At 43.2% G+C, this 23983-nt stretch overlaps 2 protein-coding genes across 2 annotated transcripts; both read left to right on the forward strand.

Moving 5' to 3' along the window:
- Positions 1 to 414: 414 nt before the first annotated feature.
- On the forward strand, positions 415 to 1597 carry LOC135699167 (uncharacterized). Its single transcript, XM_065219394.1, has 2 exons — positions 415 to 627; positions 701 to 1597. Exons 1-2 carry the CDS (start codon positions 415 to 417, stop codon positions 1595 to 1597), a joined length of 1110 nt encoding a protein of 369 aa, XP_065075466.1.
- A 10286-nt stretch (positions 1598 to 11883) lies between these two features.
- On the forward strand, positions 11884 to 23465 carry LOC135699168 (nascent polypeptide-associated complex subunit alpha, muscle-specific form-like). Its single transcript, XM_065219395.1, has 3 exons — positions 11884 to 12273; positions 12396 to 12899; positions 21075 to 23465. Exons 1-3 carry the CDS (start codon positions 11956 to 11958, stop codon positions 23403 to 23405), a joined length of 3153 nt encoding a protein of 1050 aa, XP_065075467.1. The 5' UTR covers positions 11884 to 11955; the 3' UTR covers positions 23406 to 23465.
- The last annotated feature ends 518 nt before the right edge of the window (positions 23466 to 23983 follow it).

Raw genomic sequence — 23983 nt, forward strand, 5'->3', positions numbered from 1 at the left:
TGACAGGTGGAGTTGACGTTCGTGACATTTGATAAATGTCATTCAGGGTAAGTGACAAATGTTTGAATTTCGACCGTTAACACTGTCGCATGACTGATCATTTCAATGATTCAGATCCGTTGAAGCTAAGTCTGAATTCAAAGCCTACTTTGACGAAATAGTTCTTATATAATAGTAAATCGCATGCTTTATTTTAAAATATACATCAACATTTTTAAGAACTATTTAAAAAAATTACGTTCCCAGTAAACTGACTACCTTGACAACCAGACGTCACTATAGTGGTTGAAAGCTGTCAGCGCTGTCAGAGTAGGTAGGAAACGTCACTCTGCCAATCAAAACAAATCGTTATATATATAGCATTGTAAAACTTTCTAATAAATTTTCTTGAATTAAATGATCTAAAATAGTGAAATGAGTTCCTGTCTGTCCGACCCGCTGGAAGCGGTTAAGATGAGGTATTGTTCAGCTTGTGACAACAGTTCCGCCACGTACGCCGGGAGGTTCATTGGCGTCCCCAACAATCCCGAAACCCGCCACGAATGGCTCGTTCGCATGGGAGTAATAAAACGAACCGATCCGATGCCGAAAAGCAAAGCCTTCTTCATCTGCGATAACCACTTTGACGTAACTATCCCACCATGTACTCACTAATAAAAAAAAAACAATCATCCATAATGTAACTCCCTAATTCTTTCAGAAAGAACATGACTTCTTCCACAAGTCCACCGGAAGTCGGCTCCGTGCGGGGATCCTACCGTGGCAAAACCTCAAAACCGGCTCCTACAGCTACCATGGCTGGGAGAATCCCGTACAAACGGCGCCAGTGCGGCCCTGTCAGTGCGCTTGCTGCATGCGACCGAAAACGCCATCGTTCGCCACTACCGTCACGATCCAAACGGACGACGTCGAATGCAGTGGAGATCAAGCCGGCCGGATGTTCATACCCGAAGTGCACTGCCGACTGTGCCTTCGTGGCGTGCGGGCCACCAGCGGTAATCTACGGCGACTGTTTTGCGAGCACACTCAACAGCCGACCGATCCGGGCCTGATGGAACAGCTCTACGTTACAACCGGGTTGATGTTCCACTGGAACCGGGAACCGAGTGCAATGATTTGTGCCAACTGCGCACAACAGGCCGAGCAGGCCTATCGATTTCGGCTACAATCGAGAAGCAAGCACCGGACTTACCTGGCATCCATGCCGGCGAAGAAGAGAAAGGAGCTGTACCCGGAACATGTGTATCCGAAAAGTTCCAACATCGGAGACGGGACGTGGGAGGAGGGGCTCATCGAAACCAGGGACATCGAACAGATCCATTTGTTTTCGACGGAGCAGGTTCACATTAAGACTGAACCGGATTTGCCACCGCAATCGGTGGAAGGCGGCGTTAGTAAAAGATTGAAACGTACTCCGAGGGCCAACGAACCTCGTCCGATTGGGCAGAAGGAAATCAAATCGGAACCTGGACTGGATGGTGAGCAGATTGTGACCGACAGCAACCTTCTGGCTGAAAATGGGAACCACATTCAGATTGTTGATTTTCAGGAGTTCAATGCCATGATGACCAAGATTAAAACGGAAAAGGGAAGCTAAAAGTCCGATTATGCCTCTTTGTTATTTTAATTCACAAGAGAAAACGTTAAATTAAAATTGGTAGATCGTTATTTTATATCACAGTCCTTAAGGTTCAATTTACTTTGATGCATTTTTTAAAAATTCAAAAGCAGTTTTTTTCGACGCATTATTTTAGATTGCTAAAAGGTCGCGTCATTTTGTGTAAAATATCAAAAGGAATCGAATAGTGTGAGCTTTTTTCAATCTGAAATATTGCGTCGGAAAAAACTGCTTTTGAAATTTTCCAAAAAGCATCAAAGTAAATTGAACCTTAACGATTAAATTTATGTAAAAGGCTGAAAGGTATACAATCCACCCATATTCTCAATCTCGTTCAAAATGTATTTTCCGAACAAAAAATGTGGTTTTGGTAATCATTCAAAATTTGTTTACCTAGCCTCTCAAGGAAGTGGGCACCTGTTTGTAATAGTTGATCATCTAAATAATGATTTGAACATAGATTGAGATATATTTAGTCACAGCTATAAAGTTTTAGAGTCTTTGAAGTTCTTTCATGAAATTTTCGCCGGTGCAGCAAACAGCGAGTTACAATTTCATGAGTAAGGTCGCATCAGTGTCCGTGATGAGTTCTCTAGAAAAATTGAAGTGATAGGAATAGCTTCTATTTGAGACTTCGCATTCTCTCAGACTTACAGTTTTTGAATATTGCAAAATTAGGTAAACTTAATGAATTTTCGAGCGAATTCATTACACAGAACCTCACACGGATCTAAAATTATGAACTTCTTCATATTTCTATAAAATACCTGGAAGTTTTGATTCTTTTATGCAAATCGTGGACTAGGTTAAATTTTTGTAGTGATAGTTTGGTAGCATTTCAAAGTTTAAAATTAAATTCCCCGTGAATCTTCCTCAAAGAAGTATTAGTAAACGTTTAAGAATTTCCATTCACTTATAAGCACAGAGAACAGACGTCCATGCTCGGTCAGAAACTTTTGTAAAGTTAACTGGAAACGTCGCCGTTACGTAGCGCTAGCATCTCCTGATTTCCGCTAAAAATTGTGCACTTTCGGTCAATTTGGCGCTAGTATCGATAAATTTCCTGTTGAAAATTGCAACTTGGCGCTACCAACACTTAGTGTCTAGTGTAAGTTTTGCAACGCCAGTGCCATCATGTTGTCAAAGAGGTTTTTTAAGTGGGGAAGTCGCCGTTAGTGGCGCTTAAGTCGAATAGGAATCTTTACACAAGTTTTTAGATAAATTTTGTTCGAGCCTCAATGTCTGTTCTCTGTGGTTGTAGACAGGCATGGAAAATCATTTGCATTCATTTCATACATTCATTTACATTCATTTGCCTTTAACTTTTTTCATCAACAGCATTCCGCAAAATGATGTATAGAGCTTTTGTAGGTTTTGTTATTAGCTACAAGTTTTGCTGATAACTCAAATCTGTATCTCTTATGCATCACGAACTATAGAGCGGGCAGAACTTGTTACTGTTTTTCAGTGAATGTAACATACATTCACTGAAAAACAGTAGTGGCTTCTGTCCGCTCTGCTTCGTCATGCATAAGAGATACGGGTTTGACTTGCTAACAAAAGTTATAGCTAATAACAAAACCTACAAAAGCTCTATACATCATTTTGCGGAATGCTGTTGAAGAAAAAAGTTAGAGGCAAATGAATGTAAATGAATGCACGAAATGAATGCAAATGATTTTCCATGCCTGGTTGTAGATTACTTGAAGAGGCAACTTCGCCTTATTGGTATTTTGTTCCTCTTGCTACTGCTACTTATGTGGATCAACACCAGGTGCGAGTATCCTTTTCAGCCGACTGAATATTGCGATTTCTGTACCTGCATGATCAGATTATATCATTAAACAACTATGCTGTAAAGGTACTCTCTGCTACGAAACCGGCTACGTTTTAGGCAACTCTCCAGAAGAAGTTCATTAGAGAATCTCATGCAAAAGACTCTACACGGCCACTCGATCGGAACATTGGGAGTCCACTTAGCAAGGGATTTTTTTTTCTCTTGGTTATTGTTTTCTCTTTGGCGTATACAAAATAGTAAGCACTAAAGAGCCTGAATTTATAAAGATACGACATGTCAAAATTAGAACAATCTACCACAATCTACCATCCCTCTCCAACGGGGGAGTTTGGTAAAGAGAGATGAATATTCCGATTCGTATCTTCCTCAAAGTTGTCCTTGCTCGCTTTTTACTCTCTATATACAATGTTCACACCGCCGTACTCTAACGGAACTATCAACTCTATACTTTCATCTCCTCATCTTTCGTATAAAATGACCACTTTAAGTCTGTTATTTGCAACTTGGCATCTTCAACTATATGCCAAGTTGCTTACGTAGAAGAAATCTACATCGTCAAGTTTATGTTATATTTTTTTTTAAATAATAAAGAAAATTCAAGAACACCCAGCTGATTTGTGGATTGCTGAAAAAACATTAAAATAATATTGCTGAAATTTTTACTGATTTTCAGTCAAATGTTGTCATTTCGACAGAAGTTTGAATTGCATATTCAGCAGCATTATTTTGCTGACCGTTCATCAAGTCCAAAATCATCAAATTTAAATTTTTTGTGTATATCACACCAAAAATCTGCAACGAGTTTCAGCCAAATGAATTGCTGAACTGCTTCCAGCAAAAAAATTTCTAGCTGAACAACCAGCAGTCCATAAAAATGCTGGATTAATCTGTTTTTGAAACGTCAAACTCGACCGGCATCGGGGCCATCATTGACTCCTAGCAATTTTTTTTAGAGTCATGAAGTGTTCGACATTCGAATCATCCCATCTTACATCAATTGCATTGTAATCATGGAGTAAGTATTCTTAACTTTAGGTTGACTAAGTTTAAAAGGTTGTTTGAGCTTAAAATAAGGCATGATTTATTTTTTCATCGTTTGTTCAAAAATTGTCTCCTCACATGAGAAAATAAAGCTTTGTACGATGATAATACAGTAACTAGTGATATATAGTGATTTTCAGTAATAATGATGATTATCAAGAATATTATAAACAGTTGAGGGTTACTGTTCTTCCAGCAAAATGATTGGCATTACGCTATGTTGGATAATCATACATCTAGACCAATTATTGAAATAGGCGGAACAATCAAACGTAAATAATGGCTTTAAACGCAAATTTCCCGAGATTCAGGCTGTGTTCCATTTGGTGAATTTTTACTTAAATTTGACAGATGGAAAATTTTCAAATAAACCTGCTATTCCAGCAGACTTATTTCTGACAGACAAGGAATAAATTTTGACAGACGCTTTCTCGAAAATCGGCCGATCAACAACAGAGGGATTTTCGAACATCTTAATTTATTTTCGAAGTGTCAAATCTAAGTGAAAATTTTCCAAATGGAACACAGCCTCAAAATACACCCACGCAAATTAACAAAACCATTCGATAAAGGAAGTGTTCTCTTTCAGCCCCTGCAGAGGACGAAACTGAGAGCGCAAGCGGCAGTCTCCTCGGTGGTCAGATGGGCTGATTCTGTTGGTTCCAGCTTTCCGCCGGCAAGAGTGTGCGCTGCCATATATGTACCACCAGGCATCGCAACAACGGACAGCCCATCATGATTAAAAAAACAAGCGATACCGACCAAAAACACCGTGAGGGTCTTTGGAGTGCTCCTACTGTACGGTGTAGATATTACATGCCTTGCCGCCGAGAAAGCCGTCCAGATTCTGGAACCGGTGTACAATGGCTACGTTCGAACAGTCTCCGGTCTCCTGCCCTCTACCCCGGCCGACGCTGCATGCGTTGAAGCCGGTATCCTACCTTTTCGGCTCGTTTTCACCGCAGCTACTGCTACCAAAGCCGCGGCCTTTCTCGCTAAAACGTCGGGAAACAACGGGACCGTTCTCCTCGACGAGGCGAACCGACTACTCCGCACGGCCGCCGACGTAGATCTCCCTCCACTGGCTAGGGTCCACTGGTACGGAGACAAAAGTTGGCAATCGCACAGAATCAGAATTGACAGCCGAATCAAGGACCGCTTCAGGGCAGGAGACAACTCGCTGGCCTTACACCGGACAGTTGTCGAAACTCTCGGGGCGCACTACCAAGGTTATGAAGTTAGGTACACCGACGGCTCTCTCTCCACGAGCGGAGTGGGAATGGGGGTCTCCGGAGATGGTCTGCTTGTAAGCAGATCGCTCCCGACCTAATGCTCGGTGTTCTCAGCTGAGGCAGTGGCCATTCTCCACGCGGTTAAGTTACCGGCCAACCGGCCGATATTAGTCGTAACTGACTCACACAGCGTGATATTGGCCCTAACAACAGAAACACCGAAGCATCCGTGAATCCAAGCACGCGCCGTCCTACACAGTATTCATGTGGGTACCCGGTTACTGCGGGATCCAAGGGAACGTAATAGCCGACCACCTCGCCGGCTCAGGCCACACCGGACCCAGGTCCACCGGAAATGTACCGCTCCAAGATGTCAAAAAGTGGGTCAAGTGGACGATTCGGAGAGCCTGGGACACCGAGTGGAGGAACAACAGGACACACCATCTTCGGAAGATCAAGGTGACCACCGGAACCTGAAAGGATCGATCAAACCTACCAGAACAGTGAGTGGTGTCAAGGCTGCGCACCGAGAACAGCAGATTCTCCCACAACTTCGGAGGACCTGCGAAACCTGCGGAGTGCCAGCCACTGTGGAGCACATCCTCGCGAACTGCGCCGAGTTGGGAGACCTTCGGGCTGCCTTCGGCTTGGAGTCAATCAGCATTCGGAACCTGTTGGGCGACGAGTCCCCGGCAGCAGCCGCCCTCATCACCTTCCTAAAGGAGGCGAACCTTTACCACAATATCTGAGTGTTTCTTGTTTGTATTTCAGTTTTGTTGGCCCTTTTCTACACCTTTTCATTATAGAAAAATGTACCACAGCCAAGATTGGGAATCTCCTTCTGGGAACCCATTTTTTTTTCTCTTTTTTTCAATGAGATGAACTAGCCATATGGCTAAAAATCGAGGGGGCGACACAGCTAAATCTCAATTCTATAGATGCTCAAAAAATCTCACACTAGCGAATCAATCTTCTAAAAATCTTCTTTCATTTCTCGCATCTACTTTCATCGCGCATCATCTTTTTGCAGGAAAGCTTCAGAATCGTCATCAATCCTCTTTCTATCTACTCAGCGTACGCGCAGCTAGCCACAGCAAACCACAATCTTTCCTGCATCGTAGATAGAGTCGTCCCCCTCGCTAAAAATCTCTATAATAAAGAATAAAAAATCCTCTTTCAGATGCTGGTGTTAGATTGTGTAGATGTATTTTGATTTTCGAGAAATTTGCATATGAAGCCATTGTTTACGTTTGGTTGTTCCGTTATTTCAATTGTTGTTCTAGACTTCTACATCGGTTGATGAACATAAAAAAAAACAGTATAAATTGCTGGTTTTACAGGAAAGTGCCGTCAGTTTGACTTTGGGTCAAATTGCTGGTCGTCCAGTAAGCAATAGTAATAGCATAGAGGTAATAGAGTCGGTGTATAATGAGTCACGCCAAGAGTGAAGCCAAGTCTACCTATTGAACTGTCAAACCGGCTACCTATCGTGCAAAGTAAATAAACATTACGATGCTATGAAAGGTCCACGAAAGGTATTGCAATAAAATATAAAATATAATCGAAGAAATGAGCATAAACACGCAGTGAGCGCTAAATTGTCATGGGATACGCTCGGTTATGATTAGTAATGAGAATTTCTACTATTTTTTGTTAAGATAATTTGACAAAATCACTGATATAATGATTTACTACAGCCGCAATATTTTTTCTCTCGCTAGAAGTCATTTGAAGTTGTTGTAGAAGTCCTCTGTTGCCAAGTGAAAAGAATGGGAATCTTCCGAAAACCGTGATGCGAGTTCAACTGTTTTTCTCTTGGCGTGACTCATTATACACCGACTCTAAGAGGTAACTCTAAGACCACTGGGTCCCGAAGAAAATCATTATTATTTTTGGCTCACTCAGTACCAGAACAACGGTCCCAAGCAGTCCCAATCAGGCACCGGATGTGATAAAGCTCTCCCTGAAAATGCAAATTGATGAGCGTACTGTAAGCGTTTTAGTGACTCCATCCTAGTGGTGCTTTCACTGTTCGAAACAAATTTGATTTGAGCTGCAAAACTCACCACTTATGTTGAATAAAATATCGTTGTATTTGTATAAATGCGAGCCCAGAAGGCAAGGAAAAATAAGATGGAAAATTTCCCCTCAACCTTCGTGCACCGCGAATGTCGATCGATCGCAACACAGAGAAGAAGCAACGTATGACCGCATACTGTACGGTGTTGTATCGAGCAAGTGTAGACGTTGTTAAATATGTTAAACTCGAACACACATGCACACCTGTACACACCATTCTTATTTCCTGCTTTCGAATTGGCTTAATTACGGCATTTGAAAGATAATGATTATTACATTACCTAATAAAAAAAATACCATAAACGAACGATAACCCAAATGACAGAACTATTCCACAAGCAAAATAACCATACATTTTTTATTATGGTTATGGTACATAGGCTGTGAGTCATTTGGTGAATTTTCACTTAAATTTGACAGATGGAAAATGTTCAAAGAACTCTGCTACACGGCCAATCATACCAGCACATACCACCTCAGCGACTGAGAACAATTGACTCAGAGAATTTTCTTTCCATACGAAATTTACTCAGATTTGGAAGAAACTGCAGTTACTCATAAGCTATGAGTATTAACTTGCCGTGTATAGAGATTTTCACGCCTGGTTGTATTGGTACGCTGTGTGAAACTGTGGTAGTGAAAATCCGATGAAAATACATAAAAACCGCTATCAAATTCATTTTGATCGATCGAATTACATACATTTTGAAGTTAATCTCTATTCTAGCATATTTCCTTATTTCTGGCAGACAAGAAATCGATTTTGACGAACACCTTTGATGAAAATCGATCTATCAACAGCAGAGGCATGTTCCAACCGGTTCAAACATTTTAATTTATTTTCTATGTGTCAAATTTAAGTGAAAATTCATGAAATGGATCACAACCATATTGACTCTTGATATGATGTACAATCAGGTTTCCGAGGAATAAATTAACACGTCATTAAATATTTTTCAATCAAAAATGGTCCACTATCATTGTATTTACTTGCATAGTAGTGTAAAACGGGGTACGATGCACCCCAGGGGCAAGATGACAAGTTGCATGTTTTAATTACATTAGCAATATATTTTCGAGGATTTATTATGCAGCATTACAAGCTCACACATTGAACTAGTAATGTTCCTTAACAGATTCTCGAAAAAAAAGGTAAGAAATGTATTTTAAACGCCTTTCGATGATGATTCGATTTTTGTTTTATGCACCACAGCCTGCATTACTTGATATAGAGTATCTTGATATGAAACGTACAAGCACAAACGAAGTGTTCGTTTGTGGTACAAGTGTCAGTGAAAACTAGATGCATGGATCATGTTATCAAGAGGCTTGAATTGCACAAATTTGACAGATAACTGTTCGGTGATTGTAATGTAATCACACTTATTTAAAATAGTTCCAGCGCTCCAAAATTGATGAAACTTTGGATTTCGGTTTCATCTGAAATGCAGATTACGAATGTGCAATTACCTCAATACCCCTAAAGAACCCAATTGGGTTATTTAGGGGTATTGAGGTAAATGCATATTCGTTATTTCAGTGCCAACATTTCAAAGGGGCGTAATTGCTTTTGTAAACAATGACTTTAGCCGTCAATTTTCCGCGAATGAAATCTTACCTCTCCAAAATTACAATGCTAGCTGGTAGAGGAAACATTCTTCTACCTGCTGGTGTCATTATTTTTTATGAGTAAGCTTTTATTCGCAAGAAATCGACGGCTAAAGCCATCGTTTACAAATGCAATTACGCCCCTTTGAAATGTTGGCACTGATTTGTATTATCTGGCACTGGTGAAGGAAAACGGTTGAAAGATGTTAAATATTAGTAGCGGGCCTTTACAATTTATTTGAAGGATAACATGTTGAGTGTCAGGGATCGAAATGATTCGTGAAACTTTTGTAAAATTGCCACTAAAAGAATTCCTTTAGCTTTAGTTGAAGCATCCTACGAGTAATACTGATCCTGATGAGATCGCAAACATTCAAAACGATGTCACCGAAAGTCGACGTAAACAAACTCCCTCAACTATCAAAATTGTGTTGCTGCACGGAGAACAAATTATAGCAGACACAATTATTTTTCCGGTCAAAATAACTATATTGTTCAATTGTTTTAGAGATAACCCGAAACTATAGTTGATTTGACTATATATAGAGGGCAACAACTATAGTCCATAGTTGGCTCCTCGGTTGGCTCAACTATATTTTTCAGTAGATGAACAAACGTCAAACTCCAAAATACAACTATGCTTTAGTTGATTCAAGAAAACTATTGTTAGGAAAGCAACATTTTACAATGTTTATTAAACGAACTGCTCTTCATTATCGACATATCAAGGAAGTTTGTTTTGCTTCTTTATCGATCTCAAAAACACAACTGCAAAATCATAAAAAAGTGACCAAGAACATTCAACTTAGATTTGAACCGTGTTCATCTGCGTGAGAGCCAGCTATCTTATCGCCTGCTCTACGCATCACAAGTTAAAAGTGTGTGGATTTATGATGATCAGTTGAAACCAAAGTATATAAATAAATTACATTTGGCGGTTGTTATAATTGATCAAAGTTATAGTTGAATTGAGTATAAGATGAACAGTTGAATCTATTAGGTAGATATGATTGAGTTGACGGTCGAATTAATGTTGAAATAACTATAGGTTTCTTTCAAATAACAATATTTTTCCATGTGAAAGTAACTATTAGGATTGTTATCTTAACTTAACGAATTTGTTCTCCGTGTGGCGTCATTGTACCGACATGTCGGTGGTCATTGTGTAATTATCTATTGAATGCAGATTTTTTTCGACTTCTCTTTTGATCACCTTAAGGCCACGGCATCGTGAACAAATCAACAGTCTAATAAGGGTCTAATTGCAATTATCGATTCTTTTCGTCGATTTTATCTTTTGATAATAACTCGCTAGGATTAACATTCCTTGGTGCGATTGATGTTGCTTTTGACTCGGCTTTTGATAGCCAATACAACCTCCTGTTGGACAAATTTCAGAAAGTTGCTTCCCTTAGCTGTAGCAATTTTAAGAGAAAATCAATGAAGATAATGTCGAAATTTTCAAGTTATTATTTTCTAAAACACAGTGTTCAGTGCCAAGATTTCAGAAGGGTGAAACTACTTTTGTAAGCAATGACTTTAGCCGGTGATTTCTGCAAATTAACGACACCATCAGGTAGAGGAATATTTCCTCTACAGCTGGCATTGTTAATTTGCAGGAGTAAGCTTTTATTTGCGAGAAATTGGCGGTTGAAGTCATTGTTTACAAAACAGTTTCGCCCCAATGACATGTTGAAACTGAGTTCATTAAAACATTATTCTGAAAAGTTTATATTTGATGACATATTAAATTTTGTTATCCGTTATGGGAATCCATTATTACAGTGAGGCCCTTTTATAAAGTACGTATACTGCAATCTCTGTTTTTATCGAGGATTTTATTTGTATTTAATACCATCGACAGACATTATTGTAGTGAAGAGCCTGAATTTATAAACAGATGACATGTCAAGTCAAAATTAGATCAATCGATTATCTGTCAAAGTCATAGGAAAAGTTATTCCAATCGAGCAGAAGACCTGTCAAATGGATAAGATGTAGCCTCTTTACCCAATTAAGTCTCTTTAGATTGTAGTATCGTTGTACTCCTTTAATCCAGTACCGCAAACGACGTACTAGATTAAAGAAGTGAAACGGTACTATAACAATATCTGTCGAAGATATAAACAGCTCGGCAGAAACAAACACCACAAGTCGTGAAAGCGGAGTTCGGAACATTACATTTCTGCGGAGCTAATCGTCTTGAACAATGTCAGCCATGATTATCAAGCGAGTTTTCTCATTTTAACCCAAAACAAACCCATCAAAATGCCGTTTTCATACAAACATTGACACCCCAGCAAAACCACTGAGCATTATTTAGTGACTCCATAAACGGTTCCCCCCTCCCATCACCCCCGCCTCTTCAGCCTCTTGAGCCAGACTGCAGAGGCAAACGCCCAACAATAACTCACCACTGTCGCACACTTCGACGACCACAATTCACCACTCGTGACCAAGCTGTCAGTCACGGTAGCTCCTCCACCTCAGTCTCAGTGGTGCATTTTTTCAGATCGGATGTGTCAAAAACGCATCATCGCCCCCAGTAAAGTGAGCAAAAAAGGGCCAAACAGCAAGGGATGAGCGTCGATGAAACCAAAATGGAACCACTGCCGGCGGCTGAATCGCCTCCACCGCAAGCTGCTGCACCAACGGCACAAGCACTGCCTTCGCCATCGCCACCGCCAGCTGCAACCCCCGCAGCATCTGTCGGTGTTCGCATCCGACCGAAGATCTGCGATGTCCGGAACTGTGATTCGAACAGTTTGCGCAACCCAGAGATTCTGTTTGTGTGCGTCCCCGGCCACAGCTACCCAGAGCGGCGCTTCGTTTGGTTGACATTGATGCAAGCCGCCCGCGACAAAAAGCGAAGCTACTGTTGCTCGCGTCACTTTAAGGCAAGTTCACCCTATGCGATAATACATTGTGCCGAACTGTATCGCTATTCAAGATGGCTGCCACTATTTGAATGTTTTGATTTGTTTTGAACCCGTTTTTTTCCCTGCGTGTACACTTTTAGGTGCCGGATGATTTCAAAGATTTCCAGGAGTTCATTTCAGCCCCTCCGGGCTACAAGCGGCAGTTGCTGGTGAAAAAGGGGGTTGTGCCGCATCTTAATATGCCACCGCTGAATATGTCCGCCCTTCCACCGTTGACAGACCGCTGGCCAATGACTCTGCCGGCGGGTATGACGGAAGCGGACCAACTACGACAAAATGCGGCAAGGTCGTCAATGCCCCCGCCTCTGGGGATGCGTGGACATCCGTTAGATCCCCATAGGATGCAAAGTCAACACTTGGCATACGTGTCGAGTCCCTCCCGAGTGAGATACTGCAAAGCCGTACAGACCGACTCCACCGCCCCCGCCACCACTGCCAGTGCGGGACCGCGGAAGGTCCCTCCGAGTTTACAGTACTGTCGGTTGTGCTTCAAACGCCAGGATTTGGAACCAATCTTTACCGGAGATCAAACGCTGATCGAGCCGGATCTGATTGATCAGATTTTCGGATGCACCGAAGTGATGGTGAGTAGTGTGATTTGCTATTTGTTTTCGTTTTAGGAATTGAATTGGTAGTGTTCAATATTTCACATTTTCAAAGCTGAGTTTTTACAGAAGTTATGGTAACATCATTTGATTTCGATGGACTAGAAGAACGTAGAAGTTCAGGGAATTGTGTAGAATATCAGAACTGCAGCATATGTGAAACAATGTCAGCTAGTTTTGTAGAAGCTCAGTTTTGTAATGTTAACATCAGGCATACATTTGATTTCGATGCTGATGTAGACATCAAAATCAAACGTTTCTGTTTAAATTCATTGAACTTTGTAGAAATTTAGCAAACTTCGTAGAAATACAGGAAACTTCATATAAATCCTACAAACTACGTAGAGCTTTAGATAACTTCGTGGAAATTCAAAGAACTTTGTAAAAATTCAGGTAACTTCGTACAAGTTGAAACTTTGAACAAGTTTGGAAAATGTCGTAGCATTTATTAACTTAAAAAAGGCACACTGGCACTGGTTCACAGTCCCTAGCGAATAATTATGCGAAGTTTCATGAAATTCGTCGGAAAGGGAAGCCCTTTAAAGTGGAACTGCTCAAATGCTAAAAAAAAATGCGTCCCTCAGTCCCTCCCCCAAGATTGCTGGTTGATCAAAATAACTCCAGATTATTAAAATGTTCAATTAAGTCCTTTAATTTTTGTTTTACAAAACCCAGTGGTCGAATAGCGTTTCTCAAATCGTTTCGCAAAATGACAGTTTGGTCGGGAAATATTTAACCCTCCGTTACTCGCGCCAACTTTTGTAACACGAGTACTCGCACGTTGTACTTTGTACAAAGGTGTGAGTTTTCCATTGCCACTTTGCAGCCGAGCTACCAATTGATATCACAGTTAACCCCCAAAAATGCGGATAATAGAGAAAATGCGAATGGAAACCGCTTAAACGGTGTCCGTACTACGTGGGATTTGACTTAATAGGTTACAACATGGAAAATCTCGAGATCCTGACCAGATAGAAAGTTACTTTCTGGGGCAAAATTGTTCTAGAGATCATGATCTTTTCGCTGGTGGAGAGTAGTTCAGAATTTTCTCACTACGTAGCGCTAGAATACATGTGAAATTATCGCATGTGATATATCTCGAGATCATCACCAGATAGAAAGTTACTGTCGTCAACAAAGTTGTTGATGAGATCAAAGGCTATTTATTGGTGCACAATAGTTCAAAATTTTCTCAATACGCGGCGCTAGTATACACGTGAAATTCTTATAAAATATCTCGAGATCCTGACCAGATAGAAAGTTACTGTCTTCGGCAAAGTTGTTGAGAAGGTCAAAGCCTTTTCTTTAGTGGACAGTAGTTCAGAGTTTTCTCACTTCGCGGCGTTAGTATACATGTAAAATTCTCGCAAATATAAAAAATTACTAGATCCTTACCATATAAAAAGTTACTGTCTTTGGCAAAGGAAGTCAAGATCTTTCCGTTGATGGAGTGGTTCAAAAAATTCTCACTACGTGGTGCTAGTATATACGTGCAATTTTCTCTCAATAGCTCGAGATCCTGAGCAGATAGAAAGTTACTGTCTTAGGCAAAGCTGTTCAGGAGATCATAGGCTTTTTGCTGGTTAACAGTAGTTCAGAATCTTCTGCCTAGGTAGTGCTCGTATACATGTTAAGTTCTCGCATGTGATAGATCACTAGATCCTGACCAGATAGAGAGTAAATGTCTTTGGCAAAGTTGTTCAGGAAGTCAAGATCTTTTCGTTGGTGGACAGTTGTTCAGAATTTTCTCACTACTCGGTGCTAGTATACACATGCATTTCTCGCATATACAATAGCTCGAGATCCTGAGCAGATAGAAAGTTACTGTTTTTGGCAAACTTGTTCAGGGGGTCAAGACTTTTTGGCTGGTGGACAGTAGCCTAGGATTTTCTCACCACATGGCGCTAGTAAACGTGTACAATTCTCGCGTAGGCTAAACTCGAGATTCTTACCTTACCTTACCAATCAGGCTAAGGCCTTGTTGTCCTCTGCTGTCCGAAGAAGTCGTCTCCACTCTACTCGATCCATGGCCACACTTCGTCAGCCTCGTAGTCTGCGAAGGGTTCGCAGGTCGCCTCCTACTTGGTCGATCTACCTTGCCCGCTGCGCGCCTCTTCTTCTTGTTCCTTTCGGGTCGCTTTCTAGAACCATTTTCACTGGGTCGTCGTGTGGCATTCTTACGACGTGCCCAGCCCACCGTAGTCGCCCAATTTTTGAAATGTGGACGATGGATGGCTCTCCCAGCAGCTGGTGCAATTCGTGGTTCATTCGCCTCCTCCACGTTCCGTCATCCATCTGCACTCCACCGTAGATGGTACGCAACACCTTCCGTTCGAAAACACCAAGGGCGCGTTGGTCCTCCACGAGCATAGTCCAGGTCTCGTGGCCGTAAAGGACCACCGGTCTAATCAGTGTCTTGTAGACAGTCAACTTCGTGCGGTGGTGAATTTTATTCGACCGGAGCGTCCTCCGGAGTCCAAAGTAGGCACGATTCCCTGCCATAATGCGTCTTTGAATTTCTCTGCTGGTATCATTTTTGGCGGTTACCAGTGAGCCCAAATACACGAACTCATCGACCACCTCGATTTCGTCACCGTCAATCTGAACTCGGGGTGGGAGGCTAACATTGTCTTCCCTAGAACCTCTTGCTTTCATGTATTTTGTCTTTGATGCGTTGATGGCAAGTCCAATCCGTCTAGCTTCAGCCTTCAGTCTGATGTACGTTTCCGCCATCATCTCAAAGTTCCGTGCCATAATGTCAATGTCATCGGCGAAACCAAGGAGCTGGATGGACTTCCTGAATATCGTGCCACTCGTGTCTATCCCAGCTCTTCTGATCACACCTTCTAACGCGATGTTGAACAGCAGACACGAAAGTCCATCACCCTGCCGTAACCCCCTTCGAGATTCAAAGGGACTCGAGAGTGTCCCCGATACTCGAACAACGCACATCACTCGATCCATCGTCGCCTTGACCAATCGCGTCAGTTTATCCGGAAATCCGTACTCGTGCATAATCTGCCATAGCTGATCTCGATCGATTGTGTCGTATGCGGATTTGAAATCGATGAACAAATGTGTGGGCACGTTGTATTCGCGGCATTTCTGCAGAACCTGCCGAATCGCGAAAATTTGGTCCGTGGTAGCGCGGGCACCCATGAATCCCGCCTGGTATTGCCCCACGAACTCTCTTGCATATGGTGACAGACGGCGGCATAGAATTTGGGAGAGTACCTTGTAGGCGGCGCTCTGCAGTGTGATCGCGCGGTAGTTGCAGCAATCCAACTTGTCGCCTTTTTTGTAGATTGGGCATACGACACCTTCCATCCACTCCTCCGGTAATATCTCCTCCTCCCAAATCTTGGCAATTACCCAGTGCAGCGCTCTAGCCAGTGCTTCACCACCGTATTTCAATAGCTCACTTGGTAGTTGATCTACACCAGTTGCTTTGTTGTTCTTCAGCCGACCGATCTCCTCCTCAACTTCTTGAAGATCAGGGGCCGGTAGCCTGTCGTCTTCTGCGCGTGCTCCAAGGTCTGTTGCCGTGCCACCTTCGTTTTCTGCTGCTTCACCGTTGAGGTGCTCGTCATAGTACTGCTTCCACCTCTCAATCACCTCACACTCGTTCGTGAGAAGGTTACCGTCCAAGTCCTTGCACATATCGGCTTGCGGCACGTAGCCTTTGCGCGAACTATTTAGCTTCTCGTAGAACTTCCGTGTGTCGTTTACGCGGTACAGATTTTCCATCGCCTCGCGATCTCGGTCTTCCTGCTGACGCTTCTTCCTTCGGAAAACCGAGTTTTGTCTGTTCCGCGCTTGTCTGTATCGCTCCACATTCAATCTCGTGCGGTGTTGCAGCATTCTCGCCCGTGCTGCATTCTTCTCCTCTACTAACAGTTTGCATTCGCCGTCAAACCAGTCATTTCTTCGGTCCGGGATTGCAGTACCTAGTGCCGCTGCAGCAGTACTACCTATGGCTGAACGGATGTCCCTTCAGCCATCTTCAAGAGAAGCTGCGCCAAGCTGCTCTTCCGTGGGTAGTGCAACTTCTAGCTGCTGCGCGTAGTCCTGGGCAACTCCGGTGTCCCGTAGTTGCTCAATGTTGGGTCGTGGCGTTTGACTTCGACGTGTGTTTTGCACCGTCGAGAGTTTTGTGATAATGTCGGAGAAGAATTTCCCGTCGATTAGAACGTGATCGATTTGGTTTTCTGTGTGTTGGTCAGGTGATCTCCAGGTGGCTTTGTGGATATCCTTGCGGGGGAAAAAGGTACTTCGAACTACCATACCCCGGGAGGCTGCAAAGTTCACGCATCGTTGGCCGTTGTCGTTCTATACGGCATGCAGGCTGTTTGGCCCGATTGCCGGTCTATACATTGCCTCCCGTCCTACCTGAGCGTTCATGTCGCCGATGACGATTTTGACGTCCCGTTGCGAACAGCCATCGTACACCTGCTCCAGCTGCGCATAGAACGCTTCTTTCTCGTCGTCGGGTCTCCCTTCGTGTGGGCAGTGCACGTTGATGATGCTGTAGTTGAAGAAACGGCCCTTAATCCTCAACTTGCACATCCTCGCGTTGATCGGCTGCCAACCAATCACGCGTTGGCGCATCTTACCCAGCACTACAAAGCCGGTTCCCAGCTCGTTGGTGGTGCCACAGCTCTGGTAGAAAGTAGCCGCTCGATGCCCGCTTTTCCATACCTTTTGTCCCGTCCAGCAAAGTTCCTGTAGTGCTACGACTTCGAAGTTGCGTGGTTGAAGTTCGTCATAGATTAACCTATCGCAACCCGGGAAGCCGAGCGATTTGCAGTTTCATGTTCCGAGTTTCAACTCGTAGTCCTTATTTCGTCGCGTAGGTCTGTGCCGATTGTTCCGATCCGTATTTCTTTCTTCGATATTTGCAACTTTGTTTTTTTTTTCCAGGGCGGCTTGTTGGGCCTGCCCCAACCCCCTGTCTCGCCGGGGGACCATCGTGCACAGCTCTGTTTAGAGTCCCACGCTGGCACTAGGACGGTGATCAGCCGCTCCTAACATGGAGAACAGACGCCGTTTTGAGCCGCACCTCCATGGTAAGCAGACGCTCAGGTTTGGTGAAGCATTTCCTCTATCACCGTACTATGGTTACCGCGCCAGTGTTCGCGTCGCACCTCTTCACTTTGCTATTGCCGGACTGGCAACATTGCCCAGGCTACGCCAACCAGCTGTGTCCATGTTTCAGCTGGTAGTCTTTTGTTATCATATGACTCAAGGAGGCGTGAAGTAGGAACTTGTGAGGACCAGGGCTAGGTTTTCCGCTCCTTCCAGGTTGTCAACTCACCATTTTGTAGCCCTCGAGATTCTGCACAGGTAGAAAATTACTGTCTTCGAAAAAGTTGTTCATGAGGTCAATGCCTATTTCCTGGTGCACAATAGTTCAGAATTTTTACACTACGTGGCGTTAGTATACACGCAAAATTCTCGCATGTAAAATATCTCGAGATTCTGATCAGAGAATTTTACATGTATACTAGCACCATGAAGTGGGAAAATTCTGAACTACTGTCCACCAGCCAAAAGACCTTGACCTCCTGAACAACTTTGTCCTAGACAGTAATTTTTTATCTGATCAGGATCTCGAGATATATCATATGCTAGAAGTACCTTTCTATCTGGTTGGGAACTCGAGATATTTTATTTGAGAATTTCTCGTGTATACTAGCGTCGCATAGTGAACAAATTCTGAACTATTGAGCACCAAGTAATAGGCTTTGACCTCCTGAAAAACTTTGTGAAAGACAGTAACTTTCTATCTGGTCAGGATCTCGAGATATATCACATGCGAGAATTCCACATGTACAATCTAGCGCTACGTAGTGACAAAATTCTGAACTAATGTCAACCAGCGACAAGGCTATGATCTCCAGAACAACTTTGTCGGAGACAGTAACTTTCTATCTGGTCAGGATCTCGATATATTCCTTGTTGTACAAACTGTTGGTCACAGTTTACGCGGTTTCCATTTACATTTTCCCTATTATTCGCCTTTTTTAGGTGTTGACTGTAATCAAAGTTTAGCTTGTTTCGATCAAAACAAGTTTTTTGAGGAATACTCGATGGTTTCAGATCGATTGATAGCTCAGCAACAAAATGGCAATGGAAAACTCATGTGTGTTGTACAAAGTACAACAGCGCGAGTAACGGAGGGTTAAAAGATTTCCAACTGCAAATCGAAGATGCCATTAAAGTTCTGTCGAATTTTTTTAAGACTTCATGACTGCAATCATGAAACTTCAACGTTTCGATAAGTGAAAGACGTAACTCAAAAATGCTTTATAACTTTTGAGGACCGATAGAAAAGAGCTTTGAAACGTTCTACAAAGCTGTCAGACTATCAACTAGGTATCTATTTAACAATATCGATATTTACAGAACGGCGACGACGTGTAGAGGCCGGAAATCGATGTTTGATGCTATTTTGGAATCCTATATGGCGACTTCTGGTTTTCTAGAATCCAATATTACGACTTCTGGTTTGTGGAAAACCGTCGAATTCACAACAATATCGGCCATCGATGTTTGTCGCAATTTTTGAATCCAAGATGGCGACTTTCAGTTTTCTAAAATCCAAGATAACTGTCAAATCTTCAAAATGGCAACTTCCGCTTTGTGGTTGTCAAATACCGAACGGCATCAATATTTATGGAACGGGGACGATTTGAAGAGGCAAAAAATCTATGTTTGACGCCATTTTAAAATTCAAGCTGGTGACTTTCGGTTTGTGAAAAAATGTTAAATAGCCAACAATATGGATATTTTCGGAATGAAATTGACGTGTAGAGGCCGGAAATCGATGTTTGACACCATCCTGGAATCCAGAATGGTGACTTCAGGTTTGTTAAAAACTGTCAAATACCCTACAATATGGGTATTTTTGGAACGGGGACGACGAGTAAAGGGCGGAAATTGTTGTGTGACGCCATTTTGAGGTCCAAGATGGCGACTTCTGGTTGTGAAAAACTGTCAATACCCAACGATATGAGTACAGTCGGGAACCCTTACATCCGAATGGTTGTTTTGCCCGTATTACTTCATCCGGATTCCTAGATGCTTGACCTTTGACAGTAAGAATACTGACCGCATGTGCTATTTTTAAATGGATTAAAAAACCATCCGGTAATAAGGATTCCTCACTATATTTTCGAAACGGGGACGACATGTAGAGGGCCAAACATCGATGTTTGATGCCATTCTGGAATCCAAGATGGCGACTTCCGGTTTGTGTAAAACTTTCAAATATTCTCCAATATGCAGAGGCCGATAATCTATGGTAGATGCTTTTCTATTCTTAAAAAATGGCGACATCCCGTTTTCTGAAGTTCGAGATGACAATATTCAGTTTTTTAAATTCTGGATATTTTTGATAACTTAGAGGTCGTTTAGAGGTCGAAAATCGTAGTATGAATCAATTTTGAAATCCAATATGACGACTTACGGTTCTAGAAAAACTTTCAAATACGAAATGTTCAGAAAATTTTACGGAAATGCGGGGAAGCTCCGAGAACTTCAATGAAGTCCCGAAATCTTCTGGGTCGTTCTGAAATTTTCAGAAAAGTCCCGAGAACTATAGGCTTCTCTATAGTTTCAAGACATTCAAGGAAATGCCGAAAACTTCATTGAAATTTAAAATACTTCAAGGTCTAAGAATTTTAGGGAGCTTAAGGCGAGCCTTTAGGGGAGTTTCGAGAACTTCAGAATGATTTCGAAACTGCAGGTTAGCATTTTGCCAAATACAGCTTCCTTTTAAGAACTGACAAAGTTCTCGGAACTTCCCATGCAGAAGTATTCAAAGCTCTCTAGAAAACTCATTTTAATTTTTTTGTTTTTTTTAATTTTGGTCGTATTTTAACACTTAAAGAGTTCCTTGGATGTCCCTGATGTTCTCGGACATTTCCACAGGAATCTCCAAGTCCACGGAACTTCTGTGTAATTCTCAACATTCCTGGAAAGTTCTCGTAACTTCCAAGAAATTGCAAGAACTTCCTATAAATTCTGAAAATTTTCCAGAAGTTCCGATAACTTCTGAGAAATTCTCTTAATGTATCTAGATCTTCCAGGAAGCCATAACTGCCCTTTGAAACAAAATATGTATGACCCTCAACAATATTTCTCCATTTTTAGATCTGCGTTGAAAGAGACTTTCCGTCTTCGATCTGCACCGGATGCTACACCAGTGTACAAGAGTTTGTCAAATTTCGCAAACTGGTCCAGCTGAATGATCAATCCCTTCGAGGAATTCCGCTACCCTCGATGAGCAGCACTCCAACCCGGTCCCCATCGTTCGGCACGCAGACGACCTCCGTCCGGACGAAGACCACAGAAATCATTCCAACCCGACCGGCACAGAAGGTGACACCGGTTCGAACGGTTATCTCCGTATCTCCAGCGCGGCGTCGAGAAGATCCCCTACTAGAGGTTCAGCGCGTCGAAAACGTCGAACGATACCAACGGCGTCAGCAGACCATCGAACGAAACCAACCGTTGCGTGCGCAAAGGATGCAAGACACGCTCTATCCGGTTCCGTATCGAAGACCTGCTGCCGAGACTCCAACCTCGGATGACCCACTGGCGAGCGCCGAAGACGGGGAGAAACCACCCGCAGGATCGGAAAGTAGTTCCACACCGGAAGGAGTTCAGCTGAACGGTCGAATCGTTCCTGTGACACTGATCCGTGTTCAAGCGGAAACGACGGATTCCAACCAAGACGCAGAACTGCAAGTACCCAGTACAAGTCACAACGCAACCAACGCTGAGGGCAAATCGGAAGATGTGACCGTCAAAAAGGAAGAACCTATTGAGGAGCAGCAACCACCGAAGATTCCTTCTCCTATGAATACCATCAGAGCCAAACCCTTACACCAACTTATGGCAAGCCCAGAGCAGAGAAAACTGAATCCTCCGAGTGTCCTACAGGCAGTGAAACTGCTTCCATCGGCCACCGCTAGAGCGCTTGCTAATCAGAAATATTCTCTCAAACCTATTAGCACCTTAACGAGAGGCATAACGAGCGGTCGTTTTCCGCACCGTGTTTGGAAGCCAGTTCTTGAAAAAGGTACCCCGAAGGAATCCATTGGTCGAATGTTTCCCAAATCACTGGTACGAGCAGTGAAATTCCCCGGAACTATGACTACATTGTTTTCCGGGTCTAGAAAACATCACAAATCACCAACCCCTTCGGGAAGCTCTAAACCCGTGGAAAGTCCTAAACCTGCAGTAGTAGTGCCCATATCGAACCCGGACGAACGCAAACAACCATCCGAAAAACCACAAGTTCTTCAGGAAATGAAACTCCCGGTCAAACCTACCGCCGCATCACCGGTCCCGAAGCCCACGAACACCCCGGCCACTCCGCAACCGAAACAGAAGGAAAACAGTGTCCCTGAAAGTCCACGAGATCCAACTCCAAACAAACCGATCATTCAAGCAGCGAAGCTTCCGGTAAAACTTTCCGCTCCCTCACCTGTCCCCAAGCCACCTCCAAAACCAAAACAAACTGAAACCCTACCAGCACCATCTGCCTCCAAACCACCTCCAAAATCAAAACAAACTGAAACCTTACCAGCACCATCTGCCTCCAAACCACCTCCAAAACCAAAACAAACTGAAACCCCACCTGCCCCCAAAGCACCTCCAAAACCAAAGCAAACTGAAACCCCGCCAGCTCCATCTATCTCCAAACCTCCAAAACCAAAACAAACTGAAACCCCGCCAGCACCACCGGCCCCTAGCTCCGCTCCACCGCCTTCACCGCGATCATCCCGCGTTCGAAAGGTTCCCCTCAAATTCCAGGACTCCGTCGGATTTCCGATGCCGAAGATCATCACCATCAAACCGGACCCGGACTCTCCGAAAGTTGAATCTGGCAAGGTGCCTCAAGAAAAACCCAAAGAACCTCCGGTTCGCAGCACTCGGCGATCGAATGTTGCCGAAGAGAAAGCCTCGGAAAGTCGCCCGCCTACCAAGCCCGATCGGAAACAGCCGGAAGTGAAGAACGACGCGAAGAATAAGCAGTCCAAAGAGGAGCCTGCGGTGGCACGGCTGACCAGAAGTTCCGAAACAGGAAATAAAAAATCGGACACACCGCAGAAGGCGAAGCCGCCGAAGCGGAAATCGGACACCAAACCGGATCCGGTTGCGAAGGAAGCTCCACCGCCATCGAAATCTCCCAAGGTGGAACCGAAGCGGAACAGTTTGGATACGCAGAAGCAGGAGCAACGAGCCAATGGTAGTAGGAAAATTGTTCCAACGGCGGAAGTGAAGCAAAAGAAATCGAAGGAACCGGAACCGTCGTTCATTCCGCCGGTTTCGTCTCAGGATTGGAAGTGCCCGTTCTGCTCGGATAAGGTGTTCGAGCAGAAGAAGGGACTGGTGAAACATCTCCGCAAACGGCACGGCATGGACTACGCACTGGTACGGCAGCGGTTAGCCATCTACGGTGGGAATTGGCGCTAGAGATTAAAAAATACCCTCTAACTTGGTTGTAAAATGTTATGTAAATAAATTAATGATTTTCGGCTTAAATATGCTGGCGGTGGAGTGGTTAGTTTATGCATGATGACTTTTTGTTCCTTCTATTCGTTTGGTTGATTGGGATCGAATGTCTAAAACTCAATGCATCTGAATTAAGGTAAGCTTGTGCTCATTCCTGTTCATAGTTCTAATTTTTTTTGCTTTATTATAGAGACTTTCAGCCTTTAGCTGGTTCGTCTCTTTGAAGGGAAGGGGGTCCCGGAGAGAGAAAATAAATAAATTACATAGTGTTTGCTACATAGTTTAAGGATCTCAGAGTTCTGTGTCGATTTTTGTAACAGTAAGAAAGGTGACGAAGTTGTGGTTAATTTCCGAGAGAGAGAGATAGAGTCAATGTCCGTAGCCTGCGGGGTTGCCATCGTTGTTCTTCCGTTTGACATGTGATTTAGAGAGCTGGTGTTGTCCAAGTGCCGTCGTTCGTCCGTTGTCGTGTCATTGTTCGTTGCGGGGTTCTACGTAGATAAATAATAGCCTGTGTCTTTAAGGAAGTCGAGAAGTGA

The sequence above is a fragment of the Ochlerotatus camptorhynchus genome, unplaced genomic scaffold (assembly GCF_037179485.1).
Source record: "Ochlerotatus camptorhynchus isolate MF236.1 unplaced genomic scaffold, CSIRO-AGI_Acam_v1.1 ptg000103l, whole genome shotgun sequence".
Classification (NCBI taxonomy): domain Eukaryota; kingdom Metazoa; phylum Arthropoda; class Insecta; order Diptera; family Culicidae; genus Ochlerotatus; species Ochlerotatus camptorhynchus.